Source organism: Peromyscus californicus, unplaced genomic scaffold, assembly GCF_007827085.1.
Source record: "Peromyscus californicus insignis strain IS unplaced genomic scaffold, ASM782708v3 Scaffold_7__1_contigs__length_154581171, whole genome shotgun sequence".
Classification (NCBI taxonomy): Eukaryota; Metazoa; Chordata; class Mammalia; order Rodentia; family Cricetidae; genus Peromyscus; species Peromyscus californicus.
In genome coordinates, this window is record NW_026294595.1 from 118,415,827 (window position 1) to 118,441,415 (window position 25,589).

The 25,589-nt window shown below is 44.7% G+C and overlaps 1 protein-coding gene across 1 annotated transcript in view; it reads left to right on the forward strand.

Moving 5' to 3' along the window:
* The window catches only part of Pcsk2 (proprotein convertase subtilisin/kexin type 2), a 244,891-nt gene that overhangs the window by 209,723 nt on the left and 9,579 nt on the right, over window positions 1-25,589 (forward strand). The window contains exons 8-11 of the mRNA XM_052725490.1: window positions 6,604-6,779; window positions 16,337-16,552; window positions 18,519-18,619; window positions 23,806-24,033. Of these exons, the coding sequence (XP_052581450.1) occupies window positions 6,604-6,779; window positions 16,337-16,552; window positions 18,519-18,619; window positions 23,806-24,033 (721 nt within the window). The remainder of the gene's footprint in view (window positions 1-6,603; window positions 6,780-16,336; window positions 16,553-18,518; window positions 18,620-23,805; window positions 24,034-25,589) is intronic.

Sequence of the window (25,589 nt, forward strand, 5' to 3'; positions counted from 1 at the left end):
TGTTGGTGGTCAAGAACTCTTGGTAGGTCATAAATAATTGACTGTGCGTTAGTTTAAGTCAGTGCAAACTTTGACACAAAGCCACCAGTCCATCTAGAATCTACTCTTGTAGATGTAGTGCTAAGTCAACTAGCTGTTCTGTTTTTTATCCAAACAGAAGCCAGTGTTCCCAACACCATTTGTGCAATAACTAACCCCCACTTACAGTCAAATGTGCATGGTGTGTTGTATATTAACTTCCCATACACATATGAATCAATCTCTGGGTAAATGCAACTAGGTAAAACCTCATAAATGATGAATTAGAAAGTATGGCTAGGATTGGATGCTACCCTTGAGGACTTATCTTCCCCACTTAGGCCACTCAGGCTCAACCAGTCTCTTCTGGAATCAGTCTCACAGACACATCCAAAATGATGCTTCAACAATTCCCAAGGTATTCCTTCATCAGGCAAGTTGACACCTAAAGTCATCTGTGTCATGCACGGCCATTTGATCGCTGTTTCTCCCTTGGTGACCACAGTCTTCACAAAGGCAGCATCTGTCTATTTGATCTCACATTAGCACTGAAGAATCCAGACCAGACTCTAGCTCACAGTCTATGTGCAAATCCTATCTTCTGAATACGAGGAAAGAATGAAAAAGAAAGGGAGGGAAGGAAGAAGGAGGGAGTCAATGGATAAGCCCACTAAGATACCAATGATCACTTAATGAAAGAAAGGGTAGATCAGTAGAGTTGAGAGGCTGGGGACATAAAGACACAAAGCCAGTGGAATGTCAACCGAGGAAGTAAAAGATCCCGCCTACCAGAGCCATCAATCTTTGCAACTTTGCCTGCATCAGATCAGTTACCAACAACCAGGAGCATTCTCCAGACACTCCCAGCTCATTGCTTCTCAAATGCACTATAGGGATGTCTGGGGACCAGACATCAGTGGGAACTGCCCAGGGTGCAACAGAGACACCAGTCTAGTGAGCCCTTTGTACAGTGCCCTGGCACCCGCCAGGCAGAATGGAGTGCAAGACCACCCACCAACATCCCCTGGTGTTCAGGTGTTGAAAATACAGTGTGTGACTTTTTCTAGGTTCTCATTTTCAAAATCCCAAAATATTGGGACCCAAAAAGACTCTAAAAGTGTAAGTATCCATAGATACTTGCATAATGGCAATTATAAAACTAATAATACAAATCAACATATTACCTCTCTGTCAGGCACAATGCAAAACTCTTGATTCATTTAATGCCCTCTGCAGTTCTATCACATTGTTATATCTCTATATGACACACGTAGCGGGCAAAATTTAAATACAAGGACCACATCTTGGTAAACTGTGAGATCAGTTTGCGCCTGGTGTCCCTGCTTAGGAAACTCCAGCTCTACTGATGTAGCTGAATCAGGATGGAATTGCAAGCCTCTGTGACTGGAAACCAACTCCCTCCTCTTCGTTTGTTCCACTCAGGGACACATATGACCCTTAGAAATCCCCTTCAAGGGAGACCTTCAAAGTTGGGCACTCTCTGGTTCCTGCAATCTGTTTTTAAGGACATAGTTGTTGCTACTTCTTCTTTACACAGCCAGGGAAGGGGAGGAAGACTTCCAACCAGGCTAGCTCCTTAACAGTAATCGTCTAACATGGAGACTGGTGTCCCAGGCTTACTATTATAGTCTGGAAGGTTTAATCATTTCAAAAGATATCTGATGATTTAATTATTGATATTCCCTTAACCATTTCTTTAATTGTATGAATTTGGAAAAGAAAGACCAATTTTATTTATTTTGAAAATGTCTTTCTTAGGAGTGATTATGTAAAGAAATAAACCCAATTCTTTTCTTATTTTTAATTTTCTCTCTTAAACCATATGGGTTGGGCTTGAGAGACAGTTCAGAAGATGAAAATGTTTGTCACGCAATCCTATTAACCTGAGTCCAGTCCCCAGAACCCAGAGGGGAAGAGGGAAACTGAGTCCTGAAAGTTGCCCTCTGACCTCCACATCCATGTCATGGCATGTGTATACACACATACATACATCACATGTGCAGACATGCAGACATCATACACACATACACACGTGTACACACACATGTACACACTGAAAAGGGAAGATTGAGAAAAACTGAAATTTAAAATCTATCAGTCCTAAGTAAGTAAATGTGCAAAAATAAAAAAAAATAAAAAATAAAAAAAAAAAAAACTTCCCAATAACATTCCCTGCTGGTTTGTCAGCCTAACCCGGCTCAACAGTCAAGGTCACGCCCAGCCTTGGGGAGCTGCTGCCTCCTGCCTTCAGTCTACTTGTGTGGTCTGTGGTGGTTGTGCAGGAGGGGACCACAGTGACTAGCAATGAGCCACCTCCCTCATAGCAGCTCCAACACAGGGGTGGAGGAGAAGACAACGCGACATAATCATTTTCACTCTGAGCAGAGTAAAGCAAGTCGGCAGACAGCGTGCGGGCTCTCCGATTAGTTCCACGCCATCTTGGGCTTCCCAGAGCGACCCAAAGCAGAGCAGGCCCAGGTGGATTCAGTCATAACTGCTTTCCTTTTCAAATCAGAGCAGATGGGTTTGCACAGGAGAACAGGAGATGAGATCGCCTTTATCTGATGTTTCCACCATAAAAAAAAAATAAACGAGGAGACAGACATGCTTATCAAAACATCTCATGGCATGCCACGACGGTGTTGGATTTTAGTGTTAACTAAAAACAAAAGGTAATTTTTTATTAAGAAAAATTTTCATATCAATCAAAGATCCCCCTCCTCCCGCCCCTGCAGCCTCCCCTTCCCAACCCATCCCCCATTCCCTCCTACAAGAAGGTGAGGCCTCGCATGGGGAAGTACAACAAAAGATAATTTTAACAAAGATTTTTCAAAGACTATGAAAACCGTACTGCTGATCACATAACACGGAATCTCTCCATCAGCAAATGAATCACTTTCTTATGATCATCATTGTTATTGGCCAGTAACTTATATAACACTTCAGTCAGTTTATATATTTTATATCTGGGTTGTTTTGTTTTGTTTTGTTTTTTCCTTGAGCAAACTAGCTAAAATCACCATAAGCATCATGACTGATGAGTGTTCAGACCCTAAAACCTGGGTGAGCATGAACTTACTCCTTAGCCTCCGGGGCTGATATTCCTGAGCACAGAAGGTGCCAATCATTGGTCCTGAGGCACCAGGGTGATCTGTAACGGCATGCACTGGTGTCAGATGAGAGAACATTTCCGGTGACAGAAGAACCGAAAGGGTGCTGCTGAAATCCATTGCACCCTCGCAGCCCCGGGGAACCAGGCCCATCATGGTGCAAACGAAGCAGGGAGGCAGCTATAGCCTCTAAATGCATGGAAATGGGGGGGAAGACAGAGTACATGTGACTGTTAATGAGGTATACAGACCTGGGAGGAAATGGGGGAAAGACAGAGTACGTGTGCCTGTTAATGAGGTATACAGACCTGGGTGGGGGGAGATAGGGGGATGGAAATGCCAGCTATGCAGGCTGTAGTCGTCCTCACCAATGAGGTCACGTCAACTAGTAGAGCTGACTCACAGCTCCTTCCACATTTCTCTCTTCCGGTCTCCCACTACCTGTCCACAGCTCCCAGGGCATCTGGGAGCACAGGAGAGAGAGGGGGGGCCTCCCTAAAAACTTTCAGATCACCCTGAGCCTGTGTCTTGGTCACTAACAGCACTGTCATTTGCAAAACTAATCATGTATCTCATTCAATTAACGCATGCCTCAGTCCTCCTGAGGTTAACATGATTAAAAGAAATGCCAGAAGCCTGGCCCCACGAATATGAATGAGTCCAGCTCTCAGTCTGTGACCACCCCTCCCTCCCTCGGTGCTAAAGCAGTCAGATGAATGAATGCACCTCAGCGCTTGGGTTCCTGTTCAGCACAAAGACTCACGATGGGATAAAGAAGGAGCAGGAGTTGCAAAGAGGAAGAGGGTTGAAGGGTCAGCCATCTGCTCCACACCGACTCTGACGAACCCAGGCCATCAGACAGCTCGTGGGACAGGCAAGGCCCACTTTGGCCAACGTTAAGAATCCCTCGACTTTCTTCTTTTTGAGGTTGACGGCTCAAGCCTGGGTCATTAGTCCCAGACAAATTCAAAAGCATATGAGCTTTCTCCTTAAAACAAGAGAACATTGGCCTCTCGATTTATTTGCCACCCACAAAGCACAAACAATTTCACTTAAAATTTTTTTTCTGTTCAGTTTATTCTGTAGCTCAGTGGTCTCTGTTATGTTGTTGCTGGCTTGCTAGGGATCGAACCGAGGACCGTGTATATGCTAAGCAAGCACTCTGTCACTGAGCTACATCTCCTGCTTCTTAACCTTTGTTTTGGAACAGCATCTCAATTGGTAGCCCGTTCTGGCCTTGAACTCCAGTCTTCCTACCTTAGCCTCCCGAGTTGCTTCTCTTGGAGGTGAGCTGCTCAGGCCTGAGTGTCTAGCACTAAGGGAATCTGAAAGCACTCGAGCTTTCTCCTTAAAGCAAGAAACTTACAGGCATGCACCACTGTACCCGGCTCCATTTCTTAAGTAAATAGAACAGACATAGGTCCATAGCAAAATGTACTTTTAAACTTTCTTAAAAATGCAACTTCTAATAAGTTCAGACCAGTTCTTAATCTAAATGAGCCTCATCCAAAAGAAAAGATATCAGTTCATAATTGAATGTTAGTTGGCATAAACGGGTGACCTGACTTAGGGGTTAAGGCAGAGGCAGAGGGATTAATGGCCATCTATGGCCTTTATTGCTTGTTCTTCTGAACCTGTTATTTCTGTTGGAGAAGAACATCAACTAAAGGAAGTGATAACATCAGACGCAGACATTCATTCTTAGGAATCCATCAATCTGGAGGTAAATGCTCATGTCCCGCATCATGCTGAGCCCAGGGACAGAGGTAAACACAGTAATGCACCCAGACGCTTTGCTGTCTGGTAGGACATGAAGCATGGCTACCCCTGCGATTGGCTAACATGGTTCTGGGAGAAACTTTGACCCAAGCATGGGGAGTGGCTTTCACGTCACTAAAGAGGGAAGAGAGAATGCCCAGCCTCAGAGGTAAGGATAGGCCTTAAGAAAGAAAAGAATATCTTGTCAGCTCCTCCTGCCCTAGAAAAACCTGGGCGGCCTTTATTTAAATTAATTTGCACATCACAATTGAGAATGATTTTTAAGAAATAATATCCTTACATAATGATGTCCTTTGACCACAAGTCTTTTCCTATGGCTTCATAGGGACTAAGAATGGAGTGTTTGTATCCAGATTTTGGCTGGACACAGCCTAGGCCCTTCACTTCATAATCTGTGTATTGGTTCCACTTCTGTTGCTGTAACAAAATACTTGAAGCTGAGTTGTGTATAAAGAAGTTCATTTGGCTCATAGTTTTGAAGGATAAAAGGCCAAGAACAGGGGACCTCATTGGTTCAGTCTCTAGTGAGGATATGGCAGAAATACACACAAGAGTGATTATCTGGTAACAGAAAGGCAGAGAATAGGCAAGTTCAGTTTTGCTCATGTTTTAACAACTCATTCTCATGGGACCCGGTCACGGTCCCGTGTGTACTCCATTAATCCCTTCCAAGACCAATGTTCCCACAATGACCTAATTACCTCAGTTCTCATATTGCTACTGAGTACCCAGGACCCAGCACAAATCTTTAGGTGACACATTCAGACCACAGTAGTCCCCATGGGTAAAGTCAGTTCAGCTTGCCAACACTCTAGGCTGCAGCTGACATATCCCAAATGACAAAGCCTTGTAGAGGGCAGTGTCAACCAATCAGCAACATCTAGAGGATTCAGCTGGCTCATTTCACTGGCTGCTGGTGAGTTAACACTGAAGAGACCTTGTGGTCAGCCAGAGGGTCATATGATCAGTGAGTCTGTCAGAAGCAGAGAAGAAAAAGGTCTTTTTGACCTTTCTCCTTGTGTCCCTGTGTGCAGCTCTGATTTGCCCAGTTCAGTCCTGAACATCAGGCTCTTCTTCCTGGCAAGATGATGCCCAAAAGGCATCAAAGAATAACAGACTTGCAGAGATACCATAATCAGAAGGAAGAGAGTGTGTCGTGCACCCATTACTGACCACTTATACTCACCTGCTCCAGCTCTGTCCTCCCCCACATTCCTTCTAAGCTATGATGAACTGACAGCGCCTCTTTTTTTAAGTCTCACCTCTTGCATCATCCCTGTCCTCTGCTCTCTGCACCCTGGAGCTGCTAGCTAAGTGTCAGTTGCTTCTTTCCACTCAAAAACTGCATTCACCCTAGAAACCTTGGCCCTCATCAACAATGGTCAATTCTGCATCTCTGGAGGCTGGGTTCCCACTTAGAGTCTTAGTAAGGATGCCCTTCTATACCATATCTCCCCATTAAGAATTCAAATAAATTTTGTTTGGAGAATATTTTTTTCTTCAAATAGTTACTCAAGGAAAGACATGAGTGAGGTCTGAAAAGGAGTGGGTAGGGTGATCTGAGCTCCATTTTTGACTCTCAGACTCCACAATGTTCTGAGGGCACTGAAGGTTCCCAACTCCTCCCAGGACCCAAGTTTTTCTCAGTCTTGTTTCTGTTTACGCCTGTGCACAGGTATCCGGATGCTGGACCAGCCCTTTATGACAGACATCATCGAGGCCTCCTCCATCAGTCACATGCCTCAAATGATAGACATCTACAGTGCAAGCTGGGGCCCCACAGACAATGGGAAGACAGTTGATGGGCCCCGAGAGCTCACGCTCCAGGCCATGGCTGATGGTGTGAACAAGGTAAAGACATCCTGGTCACCACAAGGCCCCAGTCCACCCATGAGGTAGGACATGGAGGGTGAAGTGGTGGTGACAATACAGTGGACAAAGTGGCAGGGTGGGGTCAAATGTTAATTTAGACCCTGTGGAAGGTAGGCACAGAGTTGGGTTTAGTGGTGCAAGAGGTGCATGGGAGGAAATTCCAAGCAACCGTAATGTGAATGAGAGGCAATGGAGTCATAGAAGGTTAGTCAGGAATGAGACCTGACCTTTGTGATGGGGACAGAGGAGAAAGTTTGCAGAAGGCTCTGAGACTGTAGTCCCACTCAGAAGAAGTTTCTGCTGAGTTGGCAGGTTGTCTTCATGTGAAGTCACCCATGCAGGGCAGAAATGGGCCAGCACTGGCATCCTCATGACATGCTCAGTGGAAAACCAGAAGCAGTCTACAAGCTGTGGGGTCTCTGCCCACACTGGATGGTGGATCCAGGAGTAGCAGCTTCCAAGCGAAGCCTCAGTGCTTCTATGGGAGGAGGTCTGAGCAATGAATTTTGTGGCCATTGATTTCTGATAGTAGCTCAGCAATGGACAGTACCAAAGAGAAGGCACCAAGCTGGAGCCTCCAAAAGGAGAGGAACCAGGAGACACAGCTTCATATTTAACAAAGGGATGCTCCCTCAAATTACAGGGCAGGGGTCACCTAGACAGAACACAAGCCAGGTTCAGAGAGCACAGCATTCCTGGGCCAAGACCCCATTCCAATCCCTAGTACCCAAGAACCTGTCAACAAGTGATTTCGCCCAGCCTAGCCTGCTTTGTTGGCTAAAAAATAGTCATATGTGGAATCCTTCAAGGGGTTGGGATCATTATGAGATGTATATTTGGTAAAATATGGTCATAGCACCGGGAGATGCCCACAGTTCCATGAACTGCTGACCCTCAGTCAACTACCCTAAGACCTCATGGCATGAACACAGCCTCTGGAGATGTTGTGGGTTATATCGACCAGGAGTTCAGAGAAGGTATATTGGGGGTGCCCTAGTTTTCTCCGGATTCCTAGGGCCTGAAGTGCCATAGTACTTGTGGTTTGAGCATCAGTTCCCAAACTGTCTTCACCAGCTTTCTTTGAATTGCTGAACTCAAAGCATGGCCACTGGCAAGCCTTGGAGAGGAAGGTGGTGGGAAGTGCCATGGCTCAGCCTAGCCTGCCTGCTGTAGCCAATACTTCATTTGAACAAGATTCTGTCAAGGGCTGAGGGGTGTTGCTGTCAATGACTTGAGAATCCATGTCTCATAACCCTGAGATACTAAGACCCCAAAATAGCACTTTCAACAAGCACACTAAACAGAAAGGGCATGGCAGCCACTTACATTCTGGGAGCAGCAGGGTCATATGGATGTCTGGTGACCAAACTGTATGTCCTGCTTAATCTCAGTGCTGCAGGAGCAGACATCCAGGTAGCTCAGCTGAAGGGCATCCTTTGATGAGGCAGGAGTGACTGGGGTAATGGGGTGATTCAGGCAGGTCCTCACATTGCTGAGGGAGAGTTGGGCCTCCTGGGTCCCAGATAGCTACAAGATGTACAGAAACCCACACTAGCACTCTTCAGACCAGATGTTCGACCACCTCACACCTGTTTTCCTTGGCTTCAGAACTCATTCTCTTCAGTCCTTTCTTCTTTCTTGGGACATGTGTTCAGGTTGTGGAGACAACCCCTTCCCATCCTTGCTTGTCACAACCTGCAGCTTCTGTCCTACTTGTCTACACTGCTTCCAGGGAAAATTTGGCCCCAAATTAGGAGACACGACTTCCCAAGCCCAGGCTTCAAAAATAATGTGGTTCTGTCTAAAAGGCTCAGAATCTGAAGGGACCAAGGACAGTGACGTTTCTAACACCATTTTCTCTTCTGCTTGGGACAACTCACAATGGTGCATATTTGGCCTTCCTCGCCCTCTAAAGGAGAAGTCTCTCGGGTGCTGTTGAATTCTGCAAAAGATCGGAACAGAAATATAAGACCATATGTACCTCTCTGTTACAGGGTTGAATCATGTGCCCAATTCCTCCTCTTGAAGTCTTAACCCTAGGTGTCTCAGAGTATAGCCTAATTTGAAATTCAGGTCATTGCAGACATAATTAGTTAAGATGAAGGCATGTTGAGTGGGTCAGGCTCCTAAGCCAGTATGATAAGAATAAAAATCCTTAATTATTAGTGAAAATGGCAGTGTTTGCCCACAGACATGTTCAAAGGGAGAATGTTGCACAAAAATGAAGACAAAGCTCCCAGAACCCACGTGCAAGCCAAGTAATATCAAGATGCTAGGAAATCACCAGAGACTAGGGAAGGGTTTGGAAGAGCCTTCCTCCAAGGTCTGGAGAGGAAGCAATTCAGCTGACACTTCAGTCTCAGACAACTAGATTCCAGGGGATTCCAGAGCAGCTAGGCAATTAATTTCTGGTGTTTAGAACACCCTGTTTGTGTTACTTTGTTACAGTAGTCCTATAAAATTAATGCACCTTTCCTATCTTAGAACTGACAGTCAGAAAGGGGATTACGCCAGACTCTGTAATTGTGGAAAGACCTGGTCACTGCTCCAGGTCATCTTGATATCTTTTGGCTGTCTCTTTTATAGGCAAGATAGTTGATCACTGGTTCAATGACAGTATTTTTTTCTTCTCTTTCACAAACTCAAAAGACCATCTTCCTTCATTCTGTATAATAGTTAAAGAGTAAGCATTCAAAAATCCACAGAAAACTACAACCAACCAAAATACAGAGTTGTGGAGCCTAGTCCTGATGGACACATCTACAAAACACTCCCACATCTACGGTTCGGAGATCACTGTAGAAGAGGGGGCGGAAAGACTGTAAGAGAAAGAGAGGATTGGGAAGTTTGTCGTGAGACTGTCTCCTAGTAACATCAGAACCTCCACCCATAAAGTCTCACCAACATACTGCCTAAACATGAGCTGAACAAGAATGACACCAATAGAATTGCCAACGTGGATAGGGGATTGTTGCAATTTAATCTTAACGACAGAAATGTTCCTGTATGGCCAGTGCTGTGACGGAGCTGCTCCTGATGACATCACACTGATAGCTTGAAATCGGGTATGGAAGTTGGCAAACAGAGCATATACATCCCCCTGCAGAGAGCTTGTTGTTCACCAACACACACTTGGTTTTCCTTCTGTCTTAGAAGTTGCATACCCCATAGTCTCCTTTAAGCAGAGACAGCCTTGCCCTAGTGAGGCTGAAAGTTCCCTTTGGGAGGATAAAACTGGAATAAAAGCACCTGAACCCCTGAATCACGTGTTCATGCAAAATGACAAGTTTTTCAACCTGAGTCACTACTTATCCTGTGACCATGGAGGACAGCTTTGCTAAGTAAGCCGTGACCTCACTCCACAGGAGAGCTGTCTCCCTTACATTCAGTACAAGTTTCAAGAGACACAGAGTCCTGGAAGTGAACGGCTTCATGCCATCCACTAGATATCAGTTCCTACACTTGGGTGGAGCCTGGTGGGAAACTCACAAAATGTCCTGTAACAAGGCTGTGGCAATCTGCTGTTGAAATTGAGCCAACCCGAATCAGTGTGGAGGACCCTGACATTAGAATGGCACAAGGCAAAGGCCGACAGATGAGAACTGGTTTCAGAAGGTGGTGTCGATGCCCTGTTTCACATACCCAAGGCTGGAACTCTTGACACATCAGCAGCTTGCTTTCTTGACAAGTGATTCACCGCATGGTTGAAAAAAAGTAGGCACCCAACCCAGGGCCAGACAGCAGGAGCCTAGGGGAGCATCCGGCAGGTGTCATTTCTCCAGCAGACATGGCACCTGAAGCTGGAAGAATCAGGCCAGTATGTGACAAGTGCCCTCTGTCCACATTTGCAATGCAGATGCACTGGAAACAAGGCATCCCTGGGTGGCTCCTGTCACTGCTGTGCTTCCGAAAGTCACATCTCAGAGCTGGATCGCTCTCTCTGCTCCTGTATCCGTAACTTCCCCGACTCCACCTGAAAGGCCTTTTCAAGTGCAATGCTTCTGCAAAACGTGCCAAGATTGCTGAAAAGCAAGAGAAAAATCTTCATGACTTACCTTCAGACAACAGCATGCAAACATTTTGAAGAGGAAAGTGCACGATGTGGTGGGAAATATGTGTCTTCTCATTTGGCTTTTCCCCAGCCTCTGGGAACAAGGCTTTGTTTCAAGATAACACTTTTTAAGACCGTTCAGAGAATTGTGTAAGTGACAGTATATTATACAGAAGCAAAGGGCTCCTTCTCATTAGTTCAGTTATCTGATTTACTCTAAAGAAAATCCCACCTAGGAAACATGGTATCCATCCACACACAGAAGTCTGACTGTTAGGCACACAGAGGCAATTCTTACATTTGTCTTTTAATATTAACACCCTGCATATAGGTTTTGTTTGACCAATATAATAACCATAAAAATGACGAGTAGAATAAAGAAGTGGGTAAGAGACCCTTAACAGTGCACATACTGTTTGCCATAGATTTTACCATTCCCAAGTTCCTAGCACCTGCTTCACACATACACCTCATTTACCTGGATCTATAGAAATGTCAGTTTGCCTCTTCCAAGTTTTTTTCAGTAAATTCTTGACTAGGCATCAGAGAACAGGCAAGACAGAAGGAAAGGGGCTGATGACCTGTGTTGGTGGTCAAGGGCTTTCCTGGCATGCATAGAGCTCTCTGGGTTGATCCCCCACATCAAAGGAAAAGAACAAATGGTTTCCCTGTGCCTTGCTGCAGCCTTGCCTCTTTAACTTGGTAGTATGCCTGTAGACTGGCCTGTAGGCAAGCCTTGCTGCATTTTCTCAATTAGTGACTGATATGGGAGGACCAAGCCCATTATAGGTGCTATACAAAAGCAGGCTGAGCAAGCCATGGAGAGCAAGCCAGTAAGCAGCACTCCTCCATGACCTCCAGCTTCCTGCCTTGAGTTCCTGCCCTGACTTCTCTGGAGGCTAGACTACAAAGTGTAAGCTGAAACAAAATCTTTCCTCCTTGGTCACTTTTGGTCATGGTGTTTATCACAGCGATAGAAACCTAACTGGGACACAGCCTTAGCTTGAGATCTCCCGAAAGCAAACTCTGAGACAAAGCTTGAGTTTAATATCTGAGCTGAACGTGAGTTCAAGTTCAGGATTTGAACTGATGTTATTTGGGAGGCAAAGGGAGTACCAGACATGAGCAGGGAGGTGTGATGAGAACCAGAGAAGGTCAGCTCAGGTTGTGTACTCAAGCCAGCCACCCCATGAGCAATTGAAATCATAGGATACTAGAAATACATGTAGACATACAGTAAAGGTATTCTGTTGGAGTGTAAAGGAGCTAAGACAGAAACCACTGAAAGAGATTTACTCCCAGGGTGGCAGGGCTCTACCGGTCAAAGCCAGAGGGCAGGTACACGGAGAAGCCTTCAGCCTCTTGGGAAATAGCCCTAAGTCAAAGAGATACCCACATTGACATTTGGAAATTCCCAAGCACAAGAGGTTCTGAGATCCAAGGGATCTAGGATGACACCATCTCCCATCTGTTATAGTCACAGGAGCAAAATCTAATCAGAGACTTGGAGTCATCGCTCTCCAGTAGAGCACTGGAGAGCATATGTTCACTATGTGGATGGACAGATGTGGTCCCTCCAAGGAAATGGATGAGGCAGCAGACAAACCACCAGAGAACACAGCATCATGTCTTCCAGCATCTTCTTTTCCTCTGGCAACCAGAAGAAAAATCCAGACAGCATGAGAGAACCTTGATGATGACCGAGGACTCATGAGGCTCTTCTCCCACACGCAGGGAAAACAGCCACCCAGGACAGCCTGGAACATTTTGACTGGCTCTAACGACTATATCTCAGCCCCTTATTAATCTCTTCTCAGGACTTCTACTAAAGAGAGCAAATAAGTTATGAGTAGTTAAAGACCCGCTGCAGGAATTCTCTGTGGTGCTGATGAGACTGAATGCTGATAGATCATCCTTGGGGCAGGTGGAAGATTGGGGGGCAGGGCACAAGTGTCAGGCTTCTGCACTAGAATATATGAAGATGATGAGCCACTTGCCAAGAGAGTGGCTCAAACACCACCATCCAGGAGCGGGGAGTAGCTGGCTGGGGAGAAAGTGATTAATCAGGTGTGGGTCAGGCAAAGCCCTGGTGCTGCTTGATGAAATTTAATCAGAGTGTGGGTCAGATACAGCGGCAGCAGTGCCAGGGCCTCAGCAGGCGATGGATGCCTCCTGCCACAGAGCACTCAGAGACACTGCTCCTGATTTATCCTCTGAAGGCCAATGAAGGTCATATTTGGGCAAGGGCTGCTTGGCATGAGGCCAGCAACTCAGCCTCTGCAGTGGTTCACATACTATTACAATTCTTCCTTTTGTTTCTGGGACAAAAAGAAATGGAAGAAGGCATAGGCTATAGGATCAAAAGAGTTCACAGTCATTTTCAGCAACATAAGGAGTTCAAGGCCAGCCTGGGCCACATGAACCCCTGTCAGAAAGGGTAGGTCTGCCTGTCATGTGCAAGACCCCAATCAATCCTCAGCACCATAAAAACAAAGATATTTTATATTGGCATTTATTATTTACAGATGTTAACACTATAGTCATTATAAAGATCAATCATATGGTTATGTAGATGAAGAATCTTCAAACATGCCTGCCTTCTCCTCGGAAATTCCTTCTTTTAGCAACTCCACCTAAGTAAATAGAGATAACAAAACATATAAAATTGCATTCATTTTAAAAATTGGAGGTTTTGAAAACTAGAAATAATCCTCTATGTATGACTAAAAAGGAGAGAATAAACTGCTAAATGCTTATTCAATAAGACTAATAAAACATAATATAAAATACTATTAATCACATAAGTAAATGTTAATTATATAATAGTAAAACTCATTTTTAAGCAGGCCAAGTAAAATGAATCTATTTTATCCCAGGTTCATTTCAGAAGCTATTCTAATACTTTGCCTCTCTATATAAAACTGTCAGGAATCCACAAAATCACACTAGGAATCATTTATTCACAGGTTATAAAGAATTTCTATTTTCCTCTCCATATGTATTTCAATTATTCTACATTACATGCAATTTTCACAATAAAAAGTTAAATAATTTTTTAAAGCATGTTAATGTACTAAGCTGCCAAGGTGAAAACCAGATGTGGTAGTACACCCCTGTAATCCCAGCATTTGAGAGGCTGGGGCAGGAGGATTTCTGTGAGTTCAAGGCCACAAGACCAGGGTAGGCTACAAAGTAAGGCCTTCCCTTTCATTCAGTGTCAGCTGCTCTGCAGCCCAGTGCCTGCCCATAGCCTCATTCATGCATTTGTGATGAACTGGAAGGTAAACTAGAGACTGGCTGGCACAAGGAAGCTCTTGCGTGGTCTGGGAGCGCTTGGCTATCAGCTGGGGCAGTGAATTTGGCTGGGCTCTTGACAGGCTAAGTCAGATTCATTGTCCTGTATAAGCAAGTTCTGAGACATGGCAGAGAGTACACGGTTCTTTAAGTCTTGGGCTTAGAATCTTTGTCCACTTAATGTCGCTCACATTTTGATGGTCAGATCAAGATATGAAGCCAGTCAGGATCCAAGGAATAGGAAAGAGACCCCCTTCTCCTCTTGAGCAAAACAGCAAAGTCACATTACAAAGGGTGTTGATACATGGGATTATGCAAGTAGAGGTCACAATGTCACCTCCTACACCAAGGTGCCTCCTTGTATCAAGGTTGCTTTGCTTACTGGCAGCCTGCTCAGGGCCTTGTAAGGGAGAGTTATCCCAGTATTAAGACCAGTCTGAACCTGAGCCTGTGACCCTCCATGCCAACATCAGAAACCATCTGTTTCCCTCTTTGTCCTGGTTTCCAAGAGCAGTTGCTTATTTTGATGGAGTCTTTCAGTTGTATAGATTTACCAAGAATCTGAAGACAATTCCCAGTTTGTGGTCAAACAACTGTCTGTGGACTTACTGACTCACTCAGTCACAGACTAATCAATTCCCAGTTTGTGGTCAGACAACTGTCTGTGGACTTACTGACTCACTCAGTCACAGACTAATCAATCCCCGGTCCTAGTAGAAGAAATTCCGAACGCCCTTGGAGGGCGACCAGGCCCTTGTTTCTCAATGACCTCTCCACCTTAAACCACTGGATCGGAACCACAGACCCCCGGTGGCCACACGGGGCTTTTTTCTGTCTTCCCCTACACACACTCTCCTTTTTCTTTCTCTCTCCCTCTCTCTCCCTGCCTCCCTCTTCCTTCCCCTTCCCTCTTCTCTTCCACGCCTCCCTTTAGAGCAGTGGTTCTCAACCTTCCTAATGCAGTGACCCTGTAACACAGTTCCTCATGTTGTGGTGACCCCCAAACATAAAATTGTTTTCATTGCTACTTCATAACTGTAATTTTGCTACTATACTGAATTGCAATGTAAATATCTGATATGTAGGATATCTGATATGTGACCCCCCCCCCACAAAGAGGCTGAGACCCACAGGTTGAGAACCACTCTTTCAGAGGGTCATCCAGCCACCCCGCACCAAGTTATGGAGAAAGGGGAGCTTGTACCCCTGCCCCTCACTTCCCACACTGCATGGCTACCCTTCTCTCCACTTTCCCACCCAGCCCTAGCCTCACTTCATTAAGGATAGCAGAGGAAAAAGTAAGAAGCAAGCGGCCTAATCCTGAGTAAGGCAGACAAGGGACTACTCACAGAGGGAGGGCAAGGGAAGATAAAAACACTAGGAGCAGGGATTGAACAGGAGCACTACTGACTCGAGTCATGTATAACACAGCTTGTCTTCTGTAACTAAGGACCAAATGGGATAACTACCATGCCATCCTCTTGAGTTCAGATGTCACTGGCTATTTGTTACTTCTCCACATTAGGCTTTATTCCTAGAGCTGGTCCCTTGCACATGTCAAACGGCATGTAGCATTTCCACTAGGATATATACACACATGTAAGATTTGTATATCATACTGGTTAAAGATATACTTTGTTTCTATATCTACATATACATCTTACATAGTTTAATATAATCATAGCCCTGTACACTTAAATTTCACTGAATACTTACATGTAAAAATAAGATCACAATGATTGCCCCCGGGGAGTTTTAACTTTTCTTTTCTATATACTTTGATACTTTTTATAATGAGCATATACTACCTTTATAGCATTTTGAAAACCATTTCATTGGTAAATTTTAAGGCTTTTTAAAAATCAATTTATTGGTAAGTTTTAAAGCGATGTTCTAGCCTCTGTTAGCCTGCTATTCTCAGCTAAAATTACAAATTCTGGAGAGTATATTATATCGTTCTTGGAGAAGGGTCATTTCCACTATCTTCCATTGGATGAATGTAGTTTCCATCCCAGAAAAAAAAATGAAACTTCAGTTACTTGATTGCATAGAGGCATTAGCTCAAATCCTGACCCTCCCTAGGCCAGGACCTTACCTGGGCAGGAAACCCTCCCCCAACCCCAGGCCAGAACCCTGCGGCTCCTGGTTCCTCAATGTTGGACTTGAAACTACATCTTCCTTACTCTACCAGGGCCGTGGGGGCAAAGGCAGCATCTATGTGTGGGCCTCCGGGGATGGCGGCAGCTACGATGACTGCAATTGTGATGGTTATGCTTCAAGCATGTGGACGATCTCCATCAACTCAGCCATCAACGATGGCAGGACTGCCTTATATGATGAGAGCTGTTCTTCCACGTTAGCATCCACCTTCAGCAACGGAAGGAAGAGGAATCCCGAGGCTGGTGTGGTATGTGTGAGCTACTTCCTGTCCAGTTCCTTACAGCCAGGGGCCCCTCTGTGACAGACTGGTCTCTCAACTGCACCCTATTCCTTTTATAAGTTAGCACACCTTCTGAGAAGAACGTCCGATTTCTCCATATTGAATTGTGCTTAATCAAGGTGGAGACCAACACTTTGCAGATGGGAAGCAAGGTCATATGATGAACCTTTTCTAGTTTATTTTCCATAGATTTCTTTTGTATCTTCTTGCTTTGGCATACAAGTAATGATGTGCTCTGGTTTATCAATATTTCCCAGCATGTCACTTACAAGAAGAGGAATAACTGTAAGAACTGGGGCATCACATCACACCACAAGCCCCAAGAAAGCACCCCTGCGTTACAGCAGTTAGAAACACCACCAGGCTAGGAATGAGGCTGCAAGTGATAGAACTCTTGCCTTAGCATAGGCTCAACCTTAGGCTGGATCACCAGTACAGCAAAATAATAATAATAATAGTAACAATAATAATAATAGTGTCCATGGGTGGACTTCTCTGGCTCCTTAACCCTCCTAAGGGTGAGACCAGCTGTGTATTTTCTCAGGGGAAAAAGTATGATTTCTTCATATTATACAATAATTTTGTGACTTTAAAAACACATTAGGATTCACAGGGTTGTTTCTGTGTATCTCTCTATGTGTCTCTCTCTCTCTGTGTCTCTCTCTGTCTCTCTGTGTCTTTCTCCCCCACACACCCCCACACCCCGCCCAGGAAACCATCTTCCTTCCTGGGCAACCAGGTGCAATAGCAAACTTTCCCTCCTCTGCAGAGCACAGTAACACTTCGAGGATCTCTTCCTCTCTGGTTACTTTGCTCACATTCTGGTCCTCCAAGCCAGACATTTGGCATAGGATTTAAAGTCATGGATAGGCTACATCTTGACTGGTCACCTGCTGCCATTGGGACTTCCCCAGACAAGAGGACAGGAGCTTGAAACAAAGTCGTTCTTACCATGTAAGGTTTGAACTGCACATCCTCCTTTGGGTTCTCGTCCTTGGCCATACAGTCAGCCTTGCAGATGAGCAAGGGGAGGGGGACTTTTGCCTACAAGAGACACGGCCCTTAACAGCTACTCATCCCTCTGTGGCCCTCCTGGGTGGCCTTCTGAGATTAGAGAAGAGGACATGCCAGCTCCTAAGCAGAATGGGACTTCTGATCCATCCAGAGTCTAGCAGAAAGAAGCAAGGGACAGCAGCCTCCACCCTGTTGTTTATGGTACCTCGCTCTACCCTCTGGGAGTCCAGTCCCTTTCCCAGAGGCCCCAAGGGATGAGGTTTTTGTCTTCAGCCCTTATCTACGACACTTGCTCTACTTGGCTTGGGAAAGGTCCCTCTTTTGAATATTGTAATTTTCTCAGTAGACCATCTTTAAATCTTCCTAATCCTTTGTTCCTCAAAACAATAAGCTCTCCTGAGAACCCTGTAGAGGGAGAAGAATGTCTGTGGTTTATACGTGATCTCAATGAAAACTCAGCTCTCACAAATATTGAAAATGAAATCATTCTCACTGAAAAGTCCTTTAACGTTCAGTTATCCATGTATCCCCCAAATAAAGTAGGGGAGATAACCAGCACACACCAGGGTTTCTTGGAATCTTTTCAAAGTTTTAGATGGAGAGGAATATTTGTTTTCAATAACCTGCCCTTTCTAGGTAGAATAACCTGCCCTTTCTTTGGACATTTAGTCTTCTCACTTTGGGAATACCACCTTTTCCTTCTGGAAGAGAAAAGAAATGCTGATACAAGTCATGATTATCTCATGATGGACTCATGATGAGGAGTCCAAAAGCCAAGCCCAGTGCAACTCAATCCACCATCTACTGTTGACCACTCAGAACAGTTCAGATGAGATAAATAGATACTACCCTGATCCTCATTGTCTATGGTTCAAACAGTGTGGCTTGTTCATTCATTACTCAATGTCTTCTCTTCCAGGCCACCACAGACTTGTATGGCAACTGTACTCTGAGACATTCTGGGACATCTGCAGCTGCTCCTGAAGCAGCTGGCGTGTTTGCATTGGCATTAGAGGCTAAGTATGTTTCACCTCTGAGCTGGAGGCCATCTCTGAAGGGTAGACTAGTGTGTGCCTTTCCATCCACATGCCAGGTGTCCACAGAGACAGGAATGGATGTGAGAGCCTAGAAAGTCAGAGCTAATGAATTCTGCTAGACATAAAAGTCATAAGGCTCATGGTCCTTAAATGACACACAGTCATACACATACATTGTAAAAATATATACCTGAAAGAGCAGAAGGCTCCAACACCCACAATATGAATCAGCAACTTATTCACACACCAAAATACAGCGCACAAGTATGACTTCCTCTATGAAACCCTCCTTTATCTTCTGTCAGTTACACAGCTATTTTGCTCCACTAATACTCTCAGTCAGCTAAATGAAGAACTATTGAGATTGCTCTTGTGTGAGAAGAATCCACTTCTCTACACCAAAACAGAGCAGGTGGAGTTGGGCCGAATAGACCAAGAAATAGGTTCTACTGGGAAGCCCTCTAGGTGGCAGATAAGACGTCATTTCCTATGAGAGACCATATGTGGCTCCTCCTGGGTGTGGCTCAGATTTAAGCATCAGTGACGATACCTGCCAGGGTGCTGCTTACCTTCTCTGAGAAACCAGAGCCTGGACTTACATTCAAGGAATACACTTTGGCCCCCAGAAATCATGCTACTATGCACATGGGTTATATGGGGAGTTTAGAGGTTGGCTCACCCAGCAACTGGTGGGAAGTTAGATCCAGGCTTCCCAGGTAGAGAAGTTAAGTTCCCATCTTGTCTGCAGTTGCTAGGTAACCCCAGTTTCTAGCAGACTGGTCTGTCTGTCTCCGCATATTCAGTACATTCTCTGACCTGCAAAAGACCAGGCACAGTGCCGGCTTGAACTCTCAGTTCTCAGGAAACTGAAGCAGGGGAATATGGAATTTGAGGACAGCCTGGGCTACATAGAGAGACCCTGTCTCAAGAAAACAAAAACAGACGAAAGAGGGAAGCATTCACTCTCCCCTCTCTGTACCGGTCTAGACGTTGATTCTACCAGTCTAGATGTTGATTCTTCCAACAAAAGTCAGGTGGAAATTTCAGGACACCATGAGAGGAACACTGTTTAAACCTGACTATGAAGGACAGATACCTCTGCCCTCCTAAGCGCAGAAACCAAAACTCATTCATGTATGACAGGCATTATCAGAAGCTGAAACCATTCATCACACGGTCTGCACAGACCCTGGGATCTAATCTGGCTTTGCTCACTCAGCTGCAAGCCCAAATAAGAGTCTCTCTTCAGCCTTTCAACCTCAGTGGACAAGGTTTAGCTCAGTTCCTTGGGATTTGGGCAAGCAAAATGTCACTTGCCTGGGCCTGACACACACAAAATGGGCAACCTCGGTAAGCTGGAGTGGGGCAGGATGAGCCTACTGAAATCCTAAATGGATTCTCGGTTCTGCACGGACCAATTACCATCCTATCAGCACACATGCTTATCAAATGAGCTTTCCAAGAAAGCCCACCCAGAGCTTCTACTTATTTCTCATTGGCCAGAAATAGTCACAAGACCACCCCACGCTTCAAAGAAGGCTGATACATGTAGTGTTGCTGAGCATGTTGCTGTTCTGAATAAAATTGACATTCTATTTTTTCTTTTAATTTTTTAATTTGTGAGGTTATAATATAATCACACTGTCTCTCCCTTCCTTTTCCTCCCTCCAAACCTTTTCATACACCCCTCCCAATTCTCCTCCAAACACATAACCTCTTTTTTCATTAGTATTGCATGCATATATACATATGTATCCCTAAATATAAACTATTCAGTCTGTATAATGTTATTTGTATGTACGATTTCAGGACTGACCATTTGGTATTGGATAACCAATTGGTGTGCTCTTCCCTGGCACCTCTCCTACTTCCAGCTTCCCTCGGTTGCCTGTAGTTCTTTGTGTAGGGTTGAGGCCTCATGGGCTTTTCCCTGTCCAGTTTGGCATCCTTGTTCAGCTCATGTTTGGTCAGTCATGTTGGTGAGACTTTATGGGGGTAGCTTCTGACCTTGTTAGGAGACAGACTCTCACAGCAAATGCCCTGATCCTCTGGCCCTTACAGCCTTTTCATGCCCTTTTCCACAATGTTCCCTGAGCCTTAGATGTGGGAGTGTTTTGTAGATGTATCCATCAGGACTGAGCTCCACAACTCTGCATTTTGATTGGTTGTGTTTTCCTGTAGTGGTCTCCATCTGTTACAAAGAGGAATAAAAGAAGAAATGAAAAGAAAAAGAGACAATACCTGGTATTGTCCAGTGTCCATGTGGGCATTATCTTGTCCTGATTTCTGTTATATTATCCGCAAAATATTCAAAATCAGGCCACCCCCAAGGTTCAAATGACTTGCTAAATATCATTATCAATGCTATAACTGTTTTTTTTCCTAGCTTGCTTTGGTTACTGATAGCAAGCTCTTTCTTGAGTGCCCATACTGCATGAGATACTTTACACACATGATCTGGGTTACACACACAATCTACATTTACTCCTCAACAAACCTTCGAGACCTCTTCCCCACAGCAAACCGATGACGCTGGGACTCAGATGTGGAGGTAATTTACCCAAATTCCCACAATGGGATTCACACAAGCTCTTGGCTGCTCGAGTCCAAAGCTGGAGTTTTTCCCAGCCTGACTGCTGGGCCAGGCAGAGGCAGTGCCAGCATAGAATCAGTAGCAATCCCATGGAATTCCAACCTATCTGCCTGACATATTGTTTACCAACCCTTGATGATTAAAAGATGTTGCCAAGATCAAAAACCCCATCTCAAGCCCATGGTCTCTATCATCAGTGTGTGCAGGAGACATCTGGGACATCGTCTTACTCCTAATTCTCATGTTCGTAGCTTCGCGGATGCTGATTCAAAAGCTCTGGGAATCTACCTTTGACACTAGTACCCAGATGGGAGGCTTTGGGAGGCCTGAGAACCACAATGAAGCTCTCTGTCTGGGACATCTCAGGGCCTACACTGATGGCTCCTGAAGCAGCCTGAGCTCCTGTATCATGACAACTTGCACCGTTTCAATACTGAGTTACCCACCTGTCCCCTAAGCCATACACTCTGTGAAGGCAAGGAATTTCCTTTGACACGGCTATATATAATTAGCCCCAGTGCCTGGATGTGGTAGACACTCAATAGACATGTATGGAATATGTCATGTGCAGTACCTTTCCACCTAGTAGCCCAATCGCTTCACAGAACTGTGAAGAATGTGTCATGTTAGCTATCTATAGCTTCCAACACAACAGCCTTTAATACTGTAGATATTCTGCCCATTATTTAATAGCTGTTGCCTGTGCATCTTGAGCTGATATAGTAGGATTAAAGCTTAGGGCAAGTTAGTGAAATATCTATTTTATAGAACACTGTATTCTATCAATCCTGGAACTTCTCAGAGATGCAAATAGGAGGAACCCAACTTTATTTCACACATGTACATAAACAGCTAGCCCAGATAATGCCACACACAGAGTTAAATGAGTCTAGACTCTTCTCATTTATCTCAGAAGTGACAAGATCTCTGTTCTGCCCCACCCCCACCAGCCCACTCATGAGGAAAACTCCAGAGGAGCACGTGAGATGATCCTCCCCAGGGTGTCTGGGGAGGCACAACACCTCTGTATGGTAGACACGAAAGCCCCTCCACCTGCTGGCCTGCCTCTGGGTCCCTCGGATTCTCATTTGTCAACACTTCTGGCATTTAAAAACTCAGAATCCCATTCTAGAAAAACCTGGCAAGTTAGTCGCAACCAGCTTCTGGATGAGCCCAGTGTGCTCAGGAGCTTCCCAAATTCTCTGACCTGTCTTTGAACCTTCTCTGTTGAAGCTGCGGTTCAGTGTTGGGGGAGCATGTGGCTTACCAGAGCACTTTGGCTCTGATTCCAAGTTCCAAACCAATGACCTTTGAATGTGTTGAAATTTTGCCAAATGAATTGTATCATTCCTTGTCCTTTCAATTGTTTGGCTCCTGAAGAGAATCCTCGTCCTTTTGATTGATTGGCTTCTGAAGAGAACAGTAGTTCACAGGGGGCCTCCCTGCCTCCCCCCATGACTCTCAGTAAAAAGCTAATTCTGCATTACAACCCAGCACACCAACCCCAAATGTTTCATGGAAATACTAATATCCTTTTACATCGGTCCACCATCTTCCTTTTCTATTCTAATCTATCTTATCAATTAATGATTATTCATTTTTGAGATAGTCTCATTAGATATCCTCTCGCTCATCTCGGTCTTGTCTACTAGAATGCTCTGGGATTGCTAACAATCCCCAGCAGTTATTTCTCACACCCAGAGACTATGATTTAATTTGTCTGTGATGTGGACTGAGTGGAGGGATCACAAACGTCCCCAGAGAAAGTTTTAGTCTGCAGCCCAGGTAGATTGCCTGTACAGTGAGTTGTTTCCCTAGCTCACAAATAAGTCATGACTTGCACTTTTAAAAACTAACATTGAGCGGTAATGGACATTGGTTTCCAAAGACCATAGTGAACATCGTCAAGAGGCTGCCTTGTGCCTTGGGGATACAAATATGTTGAAGGTATTGTTCCTGCCTTAAACTGACAGCCTCATTTCAGACATGGAGTGCACCAGGTAGTGAGCACCCAGATTAAGAATTCACACACTGCAAGCACTAGAAAATGCATCCCCCCATTCCCTTTCAGCTGTGACTCCCAAAACTAATGCTAACCCAATTCCCAACAGCATAGATGAGTTGTTTCTGGTTTTATGCTTTAAATAAATGGAATCCTGTAGTATTTCCCTATAGGAGTTCATTTTCCCTTACTATAATAAAATCCCTGGTGCTAGGTATTTAATGAAGAAAAGAGGTTTATTTAGCTCACAATTTGGAACTGGAAGTCCAAGGTCAAGTGCCCCTTTTGTTTAGCCTCTTGTGAGGGCCATTCTGGTCATGGCAGGAGCAAGAGGTTGAGGAAGGACTCACATAACTAGACAGGAAGCCAGAGAATGGGAAAGGGCTGGGCTTGCTCCTTCGTAACCACATATACCATGGTTTGAGATAGTGCATGAACACCTTCCGTGAGTTAAGAGTTCACAGATATTCCAAACTCTCCTGGGGGGACATGTCCTGAGTGTTACTCACCTTAGTCGTTGTGATCTTCCTTTCTCGCTCTTATCTCCACTCTGCACTCTGCCTCCTGCAACCAGCCTGGATCTGACCTGGAGAGACATGCAACATCTGACTGTGCTCACCTCCAAGCGGAACCAGCTTCACGATGAGGTCCATCAGTGGCGACGGAATGGGGTTGGCCTGGAATTTAATCACCTCTTTGGCTACGGCGTCCTGGATGCAGGTGCCATGGTGAAAATGGCTAAAGACTGGAAAACGGTCCCTGAGAGATTCCATTGCGTGGGAGGCTCCGTGCAGAACCCTGAGTAAGTAGGGGCAGTACTTCTCCTGCCACATGTAGAAGGTACCCCCGTTTGTGATAATCCCAGGGTCCCTCTCCATGGCAGGAACCACCCTGGGTTTCATCTGGGACAACCAGCTTCTGGGAGAAGCTATAGAGATACACAACTGCAGAGGGACCATGACCCAGAACACAGTTGTGCAACTTAGAACCTATGTTGTAACCATTCCCATAGTTTATAGCATTATTTTTAGGTACACAGGTTGATCAGCCAATATAGCAAGCACGTAGACCAGTAATAAATATGACTAATGTCCCAGAGGCACCCTGTAATCCCTCATCATCTCCCCAAGAGCAATCACTATTCTAACTCCATAGACTGATTTGCCTAATCTATATTTAATATAAATGGAACCTATATTATGTTCTCTTTTATATCTATATTCTTATGAGGAAAATTGTATTTATGAGATTTGACCACATTCAAGGTATGTAGTTTATCTTGATTGTTGAAGAGTGATCCATTGTGGGACTACCACTATTGTTCACTCTTATCTGTGGGACAAGGGAAGGACTTGATTTTATTCTACATGAGGTGGGCTGTGATTTAGAGGGGTCTGAGTGAGTTCTCCACACAGAAGCCACTGATTGTGTCAAGTACAGCTACTCTTCATCCCATCTCCCTGCGTGACAAGAGAATTGGTCAGTAAAGAGACCACTTCATTTCATTTCTTTCTATCCTTATTACATATATACCATGAAAATCACACAATGTAAGTAAGTGTTGTTTGTGGGAGCAGGGTTAAAATAAGATATGACAGTGTAATATAAGCTGACTTGAGCTCCCAATTCTCCTGCCTCCAGAGTGCTGGGATTGCAGAGGTGTTCACCAGTATTATTTGAGTTTTTGATAAATATATGCAACTGGGAAACCATCACCCATTAGAAAGATAGCATATCCCATCCACCTGGAAAATGTCCCTTGTGTTCCCTTCCAATCAGGACACACACCGCACCAACAGCCACTGTTCTTATTCCTCTCGCTGTAGATTAGTTCTACCAGTTCTTGAATTTAGCTGGAATCAGACAATATAGGGGCTTCTGTTTCTGATTTATTTTGCTCAACACTGAATTTGTGAGATGCAGCTACGATGTTGCGTGTAGTAATCTCTCATTCTCTCCCACTGCTGAGTTATCCGTTGTGAGAATTCATCTCTGAGCTTAATGAGACTTAACCGTGCTACGATGGCATCCCCCCCTCTGTTTCCCGTTGGTCTTGGATGCTCTGCAGCTGCTGTAGTCCGTTACCCAGACCTGAAACCAAATTTGAACCATACCAATTTAGACCTCTCCACCAAGCTCTTGACCTTTCTGACCCCCTATTTCACCAGTTTCCAGAAAGTTTGCAGGCTTACAAAGAAAGTCAGTTTGACTGACAACATCACAGTGTTTTTAAAAGTTAATTTGTGACAAAGCAGTGCATGTTCTCTCCTTTAAACAGGAAGTTCTAATGGACATCTAACTTATTGTATGTATATAATATATATGATTAATTCAGAGCAGTGACTGAGGAAATGCCAC